The sequence below is a fragment of the Frankliniella occidentalis genome, unplaced genomic scaffold, assembly GCF_000697945.3.
Source record: "Frankliniella occidentalis isolate FOCC.00 unplaced genomic scaffold, Focc_3.1 Scaffold1, whole genome shotgun sequence".
NCBI classification, from domain to species: Eukaryota; Metazoa; Arthropoda; class Insecta; order Thysanoptera; family Thripidae; genus Frankliniella; species Frankliniella occidentalis.
The window spans coordinates 2,283,373-2,291,980 of record NW_026267131.1 but is presented as its reverse complement, the minus strand read 5'-3'; the positions used below and the strand labels follow the sequence as shown (position 1 = coordinate 2,291,980).

General features: G+C 54.6%; 2 protein-coding genes across 3 annotated transcripts in view; one reads left to right on the top strand and one right to left on the bottom strand.

Annotated features, from left to right (window-relative positions):
• Positions 1 to 1,288: 1,288 nt before the first annotated feature.
• Positions 1,289 to 8,608, top strand: part of LOC113202665 (uncharacterized) — a 140,705-nt gene continuing 133,385 nt past the window's right edge. Inside the window, exon 1 of one of the 2 annotated variants that reach the window (XM_052268410.1) lies at positions 1,289 to 1,671. In XM_052268410.1, coding sequence (XP_052124370.1) covers positions 1,599 to 1,671 — 73 coding nt within the window. In that variant the 5' untranslated portion in view covers positions 1,289 to 1,598. Of the gene's footprint in view, positions 1,672 to 7,195; positions 7,526 to 8,608 lie in introns of those variants that run through there. The other variant, XM_052268443.1, reaches the window with a different exon arrangement.
• Positions 3,680 to 4,424, bottom strand: LOC113202663 (uncharacterized). The gene has a single exon (XM_026417012.2). The coding sequence runs from the start codon at positions 4,377 to 4,379 to the stop codon at positions 3,909 to 3,911; it is 471 nt and encodes a 156-aa protein (XP_026272797.1). The 5' UTR covers positions 4,380 to 4,424; the 3' UTR covers positions 3,680 to 3,908.

Below are 8,608 nucleotides of genomic sequence, written 5' to 3'. Positions count from 1 at the left end.
AAAGTATAACCAAGTCTAATGCTCATCTTGCCGATGGCTTTCAACCGGCCAACGGGAGGCAGGTGCTAATGCCTGATATTAAAGTGCAGCGGACCAAAAAAATAGAATTAGAAAAAAATAGGAATTCTCCGCGAATGTATGCTCTTACCTTGATCTTCGTCGATGTCACAGATGCATTGCGGCTTAGAGCTTAGATTAATTACGAGAGGAATCTGGTCTGCAAGATAAGATATGGAGGATTTTGGTAATGTAATGCTATCGGCCAAAGTCGTAAATAAATAAGCACCACAATAAATCAAACGCAAAAACTTGAATAACAAACTCGGAAAGAAATACTCACTGGAAAACGACGACCTGTCTGGTTTCATACACGAGACTAATCTCTTGATTAGTTTTTAATATGAGCGATATATGGCCAGATGGCAGGATGAGGAGGCCCCTGTCACTCACAGGGGACCGGACCCAATCAGCTCCTTGTGAGACTGCGAAGCCACTGGCGGCCGAAAGGTGTGTTTGCACCCTTAGACTGAAGATGACACTAAGATGACGCGATACCAGATGATGTGACAAGTGATTAATCAACTGTTGGTGAGGGAATAACTCGATTAGAAATGACAAGTGTGCTTCCAGGTAGATCAACGTGCGTGACTTTCACGTTGCGCGTGAGGTTTAGAGTGGATTCAAAGTTGACGAAATGCTCACACCCAGTGCAATGATCGCACCCGAGCTCTGGAAACCAAGAGACACACCATCCAGAAAGCGAGTCCGTTTTCCTCAGATTTGTCCGGCAGCACGGCGCCTGCGAGACTCGGGGTAGGCCACCCCGCCGAACACGCATGCACCGCAGGCATGATTTTGCCTACCCATCAGGCGCCATGGGAGCCATCAGGGGCAAGGTTTGTTACGGCTAATGCCAGACGTACTTTTTTGGATGATCCCGATCACCTTTTACGAAGCGAGACCCGCCTTCTGGAATAACATTCTTTGGATTCTTTGTGTGTTTGTTGAAGTTTTATTCTGATGTGATGCTATTTTACTTGCTTGCAACAAATTATGGCACGTGGGGCAGATTTTTGGGTTGTGCGTCTGCGGTGCCAATTAGAGACGATTGGTCCCCGCCCCGTAGTGTTGTCGAGAGGCAGCGCCACTTTTGGGTTCCTGTGACGCCTGGCCGCCCCTGCCGCCCCCCGCCCACCCCCTACCACAATACGCAGAGGGCGGGGGCGGCGGGCGGCGGTCCCCCTGCGGGGTTGCAGCGGGCGGGCGGGGCGGGCTCAGTCGCGGTTCTCTCCTCGCGGCGCTCGGCTCGCCCGGCTCGCTCGGTTCGCTCCGAGGGGTTGATCTCGCGCCCGGCGTCCTGTTCGTGTATCCGCACGCCCGCCGCCCAGCCTCTCTCTTCCCTCGCCTCGTCCTTATCGCCCCCGGAGCGGCTCCCGAGCCTCGTCGCAGCGCCGGCCTCGGCCGCCAAGAGGACCGCGTCAAAAAAAAAAAGCTCGTCGCCCATGGGCGCCGACCCAAGCCCCGGCCGCGGCCTCCGACCGAACCGGCGTCGCCGTCGACGGGATCCTGGGCGCGGGTGGTGACGAGCGACAGGCGCCATGCCCCGGCGCGGGCCCCCCGGATACGGCCCGGCGCTGCTCCTGGGACTCGCGCTGCTGCTCGGACTCACAGGTACCAACACAAACAACAACACCGCGCCTCCGCCTGATTTGATGTAAACGAAAGACATGCTCATCACAAGTACGCAGCGCGAGTAGAGCGCGGCTGCGCGTTGTCTGCTGGGAGCGCCGCGGGGCCGGGCAGTCCCGGCGCGCGCGGCTGCCCACCGGGTTGCCTACCCACTCCTCCGACCGGCGCTCGCCGCGCTCGGGGAGGCATGCGCGGCGCGGCGGCGGTGGTTGGTGCAGACCTCTCTGGCGGCCGTGTTTGTAACGAGGGACTTCGCTCACGCTTTTGTATTTACTGCTATTGTGTTATTGGCGACATCACAAACTATTATTTCTCCGTCCAGTTTTGTTGACGTTGTGCTACCGGCGGAAGCTGGGTGGAGAGCGAGCGTGTCCTCAGCACTAGATGCATTCGACGATAGGCGGCTCGATCGCGTGGGGCACGTGGACTCCAACGGAAGCGCCATGAAGAGTCCACTCGCGCGAGCGGACGAAGCAAATACCGAACGCGGCTGATCTATCTCCATCCGCTCGTAACCATTTCAGATTTTCGTCCATATATAGAAATGAATATTGAATCCGCCAAAGAAAACGCTATGGTTACGGCTACAGCGACGTTCAAATTTGGGAATCGGGAATGGCTCAGTTTTAGTAAGTATCGCCGAGAATTCAAACAAGGCAAACTGACCACGTTTGAGGTAAATATGTTTCAGACCACAGTATATTAGTGTAGGTACCGTGTGACAGTACAGTGTGGCGCCGACTTCGCTTGACTTTGACTTGGCGTGTCTAAACGAGATGAAGTGGCGTGACAGTTTCTCACAGCTCTCAAATAATTAAAATTGCCTTAGAAAAAGCAAACAACGCGTACCTCATAATTTGGCCGGGTGTTGGTCGGGTCATGCAGGACATATGTGTACGAAAATGACACTACCAAATTGGAACGCAAGAAATGCACCTACTGATCTGGACATGATCTAGCTGCGCCAAAAGAGTAAAAAATACCCAAAATTGATATTAACAATTTTAGTCGGTTTTCCGATCGGATGTTCCATCACACGCAATACGCAATGTGGGGAAGCACTAGTTTTTCGGTATGGTGTCACAAACAAGAAATGTAAAAGTGACCAAGACTTTCTAAAAGACCAAGAGAATTAAAAAAAGTAACTGTCTAAAAAAGGCATGAAATTTAGATCCCTGCTCCTTGGCGTCACCTGCGCTCGCTCCAGATGGCGGCTGTGCGGCGGTGTCCTCCAGAGCGATTATTCTACCTGCTGCTGGAGGCGAAGCATCACTCCTCGAAATTGGGGCCTTCTTCGCCATCAGCGGGGGGAAGAGGGGAGAGGGAGAGAGAGGGGAGAGGGGGAGAAGGGAGGCAGAGAGGGAGCTAAAGAGAGAGAGAGGAAAAGAGGCGCCCAGCCGGCCCCCGTTAACACGTCCTTCTCCGCGAGGCGAGCTCAACTTTTGAAGGTTCATTACGAACGGATTAACAAGTTGGTGTTCCCCGGGCTGCTATGCCACGCCGCCACGCCGCCCCACGGCCCGCGAGTGCGCAGGACGACGTCGGGACGACGTCACCGCCCAGGGCTCAACTCGATGGCCGGGAAAATGTCCGTACCGATGGCCAAGACGGACCCAAGTGCCTACAGTTGTAAAAAAAATGAAAAAAATTGTGGGGATGTATGACACGCGACTAGAAATGTTTTTAAGTTAGACTGAACTGAAAGTTTCTAAAGGTTTTGACATTGACAGCCGCGGGGGCTTTTGCAAATATATGCACAGATTTTTTTTATATTCGGAGGATTACACTCGGAACTACAGTTGCTCTTAATTTTTTGTCTGCTTAATGTTTTGGACAAGGCACAAACCCCGGCCCAAGGTCTCTGAAAAGCTGGACTTTGTGCGAAACAGCTCGACTGACTTTTGACTCCTACTTTCTCTGGAGCAGTACGTAACAGCATACTTTACCTGTAAATCACATGGTTTTCTGTCTAAGAAAAAGAGACTCAGTGTTTCACGAGACTAGGGCAAGTCAACCTGTTTATTGTTGGAAAATAAAAATTACAAACATTATGCGAACGAAACGAACGGACTTACAAACGAAACTAGAACAAGCGGCCGTAGCTGGGGGCTGGACGACGGGCGGGCTAGCGCGGGGGCGACCTGGGGGCCGAGACGGGCGGGCGGGCTATGTACAGCGGCGGCGCGTCTGCTGCGCGGCGACCTGCGGCTTTGGGGCGGCTACTCGCCGTCCATCTGGCCCATGTACTGGCCGACGGTGTCGCGCATCATCTTGGAGTTCTTCCACGCGCACACGGCGAGCGCGGCGGCCGCCTCGCAGTTCTTCTTCCCCTTGTACGAGTCCTTGCAGATGGGGAACACCTTCTTGTACTCCTCGGACCACGGCTCGTAGCCGAACTCGTTGACGGCCTTGGTGAAGGCGTCCACGTCGTACTCGCCGTCCTCGGACATGAGCTTGCGCTTCTTGGCCACGCACGCGGGCACGCACTTGCACGGGGTGAACTTCTCCTCGGCCAGGTTGACGCCGTCCTTCATCATCTCCTTGCACACGGTGAAGTCCATCTCGTAGTCCTTGACGCAGTCCATGGCGGCGGCCATGTACTCCGGGATGAGCTTGTCGCGGTTGTCCTCGGCCGAGGCGACCGCCAGCACCGCGGCCACGACCAGCACCACCACGTTGACGGCCTTCATGGTGGATGCGGAGTGGTCGCCCGCGGTGCACGCGCGCCGCTTATATACCCCGGCAGCCGGTCGGGGGTACAGCCCTGGACAAGAGCGTCGTGCACAAGGTCATCTCGTGATCTGACGTGGCGCGGCGCCGCCGGCCGGGGCGGTCATCACTGGTCACGGCACCTATCACTGTCGCGCTGCAAACAAAAATGGGCCCCGGCTGCAGCGCGTCAGGCCTCGCGGGCTCGGACGGCACGGGCTAAAACAAGAGGTTCAGAGTAACAGGGGGTGTCACTGGAACACCGACTGCAAAGTTTTTATGACAACCTATTTAAATACAGTCTTTGCATATCTTTTGTAATGAGGGTTAGTGTTCGAAAGTGAGCGCCCTCTCGTTCTGCTTGTCACGAACGCTGACCGCTCCTCCTGGAGCCACTCCTGGAGCCGCTCCTGGAGCCGCTCCTGGAGCCGCTCCTAGAGCCGCTCCTGGAGCTACTCCTGGAGCCGTGCCGTTCCTCTAGTCGGGCTGCCTGCAGAGCGCAACTCAACTAATTATCAGCGCTCGGCTCGGCTCGGTACACCCCCCCCCCTTCCCCTGGCCCTCTGTCTCCCGTGAGCCTGTGAGCCAGCAGTAACAGCTGCTTTAAGGAAATGAAAAAGACTGCAACGCACTGCGCTGCATAAAGAAGTTTACGCCCCCCCCCACCCATCACCCGAACCCGCCGGCTCTCTCGCTCATTTCCAGAGGAAGGGACTTTGTACTACGTGGACTTCTCCCACCGAGACCGAGATGCTCCCGAGAAAGTACAATGCAGCGTTCGGTTTCGCGTGTACATAATTTCTGAGCTATTTAAGAAAGTAAAAAAAAAATAATCTGAAAAGCAAGGGAGCGCGGGAAAAAAAAAACACTTCTCACGCGCACTTCCCTAACACTGAAACGGCAATGGAATTAGACTCCATGTCCTTGACTGCCTCTCATTAAACGAGAGAGAGAGAGAGAGAGAGAGAGAGAGAGAGAGAGAGAGAGAGAGAGAGAGAGAGAGAGAGAGAGGGGGGGGGGGGGAGGGGCGTAGGGGGTGATGATGGCGGAGAAGCCCATTACACACACACAAATTCATTTCCCTCTCGGCTCTCCCGCAGCGCAGGCGACACAAACCCCCGCTCGTCGTCACTTGAACGTTAACAAATTTTAAAGCCCGTCGTTGGCGGGTGTCAAAGTGAGGGAGTGGTGAGAGTGTAAGAGGGGGGAGTGGGGGGGGGGGCAGAAATTAGCGACAAATGGGAAGGGAGTCATGACCAGGATGTTATCTCGTATATTATAGCCCCTTTGTGCCTGGGGGGAGAGGGGGGGTATAGCTAGCTTGGCGACGCGGGTCGCTCCTGCCCCCTTCAACCTTCAACGCCACAGCCACCACTCCACCCTCTCCCCTCCTACCCCTGCCCCTGCCCCCCCCCCTTCCAGCCCCACACCGCCACTGCTATCTCTTTCACACCCGACTTGGTCCACAAGATGATATTTATCGTCATTAAGCCCGAGGGGGCGCCCGCGGCGCTTGCGCGAGCTGCTCTGTAGTGCTCCGCGACACACACACGTACGCACGCACACACACACACGTACGCACGCACACACACGCACGAGTCAGTCCGATCCAGACGCAGCCAGAGAAAAGGAATGGCGTTCTTCAGTGTCGCCGCGGTGCTCGCTGGAGCCGCAGCAGCTACCAGTATCAATCGAGTCCCTTTCTCGACGCCCGGGGGGGCTGCGGAGGGCAGGGCGGGGCCGGGCGAGGTGGCGAGGTGGGGCGGTGTGATCTGTGATGACACTTCCCTCCTCGGGCCGCGGTGGCCGCAGGGCCTAACTCCGAGGGCAGCGGGGGGCGGAGGGAGCCCCCCCCCCCCCCACCTCTACGAGTGCCTTCGTTACCCGAGTTTGACAACTTTTCGCGCGCCAAACTCGCTGCGCTTATGCATACACAGTGACGCCGTGGGAGGCTGCGGAGGGACCCCCAGCCCGGGCCGAGCCGCCCTTCGGGGAGCTCCCCTCCCGACGTGCAGATTCACATTGGGATTTGGAAACGGGGGAAAAAATTCTGCATAAGTTGATGTAAGCGTCATGGGCGGCTGAAAATGGAGGGTAGCCGGCTGGAGCTAAGAGAGGGGAGGGGTGAGGCCAGCGTTACGTTCTAAGCGAACTGACGCTGGCCGACGTTACACCCCTCTCGGACAGACCAGGCGATGTTGCGCTCGCTCCTTTAATTGTCTCACAGCCAGTGCCGGGGGCCATTCCCTCTCTCTCTCTCTCCAGCAGTTTGCTCTAAACAGGAAAGAACATCCCGACCCGACCGACATCGAAAAGCCACTCTCGCCTCACTCTGCTCACAACCAGCACAACCACCCCAAACACCGCAATAATAGAAATTCAGAATACTGTTCTTTTCTGACGGTGGAAAATTTGTCATTTTTGAAAATAAATCTTCTCGGAGAGGTTTGTGTAATCGACCTTGTAGCGGTCTGTCAATACGAAAAAGTATTGTACTGTACTATTCAATTCAAAGAATCCCAGTTTCAGGCCCTAAACGTTTGTGAAACTGGTTGCTGCCAACCTAACAGACACAAAATAGCAATTCTAAGAGAAGTAACAAATTTAATTAAAAATAAGCGAAAATAAGATTATACAATCAGTGAACGATGAAATGAGTAATAAAAAAATAAGTAAAATAACTCACCCAAAAATGCATTGCATTCTATTCACTAGTCAGGGTATCTTCATTTTTGATATTTGATATTTCATTAGGTTTCCGAGTCCAAGGGAATGCCAAAAGCGTTTCCAGTTCGTGACTGATCCGTGGGAGCGCGCCACGGAGCACCAACGCAAATAACCTCCGCCACCGCGTAGCAGCAAACAAACCGAAAAACAGTAAACGCTTCGCGCGCGATCGCGTCGGTACATACCAGTAATTACAATCGAATTGTAATGGAACGTTCCTCGCGGAACGCTGTGACGGAGATCTCCACTGCTCTTGCGGAATGTCCTTCGGGTCCTTCGTCGTTCTTTTGCGACAGTGTTGTGTTCAGGACTGCGCCTGACCCGCCTGACCAAATCAGTCGAGGTTAGGTGCACACCGCCGACACACCGGAGCTCTGCCTACCGTTTCATTTCCACACAAGTAAGTTGCAACCTTCAGCGTGTCTGTCGCGTGTAAATGTCCACTTCGTGCTCAGTGAACGACTTCGCGGCGACTCTGGCGCGGGCGACCCTAACCTCTCTGCCCGACTCGACTAGATCGGCAGCCCAAGAGCACGCAATGTTTTCAGGCACATACCTCGGAGATAACAGCGTGCAGCTAGAAAGGACGGTAGTAAAGCCGTGGGGCTCGGAGTGGAGAGAACGATGGGGGTCCGGACGAGTGAAGAGAGTTTCCCCGTTTACCCACGGTAAAGTCGCTGGGCGCTAGGATACGCCCTCGTCCAACCCCCTCCTCTCTCGCCCCAACCCCCATTCCGACCCGTCCCCTCGCCAACACGTCGCCGCCGAGTTTGGGAATGAAAACTATTTAAATTGGCGGTCAGCAGCGTTCCCCTGCATGTCGTGTTGACGTCCAACTGCAGCCGAACTGAGCCGGACCCAGCGGGCGAGGGCGGGCCAGCGGTAGCGGTATCGTGCGATATTCATGGGATTTGTTCAAATGTACGTATGTGTGGAGTGGAGGTATGCGCGGTATGTGCCTGCGCAAACGTTCACCTCCCTGGGAAGTGAGGTAGAAAAGAGGGGTCGGGGTAGGCGTGGGGAGCAGTGACCTCCAGACAGTTTTAAAATATTTTTTAAATCTTTCTAAAAGAAATGCCCCAACAAATGTCTCTTAACCTGCCACGTCAAATGCATACTTGCATATACCATTATAGACCTATCATGTACCTATATCATTGGTACCTCAAGCGAGGTAGAGTTTCGGTATCAGGCCTATCTGCTTTTGGCGTAAGATCCGTGAGATCTCTTGGTTCTCGCGAAACCAAGAACCAGCCTTTTTTTAAAGAAATAAATGTTCAAGATCGCGTTGTTATGGAGTTGGTGACATCCGCGCTCCGACTTCACTTTTGGATCTATCCCGCAGCTCGCCCCATTCCACAGCATTTGCTTTTATTTTGCATTTAATTCTATGCTCCGCGCCATAGGCCCTTTCGATACGGCAGTCTTTGTGATGTAATCCCCCCTCCCCCCCCCTCTCTCTCTCTCTCTCTCTCTCTCTCTC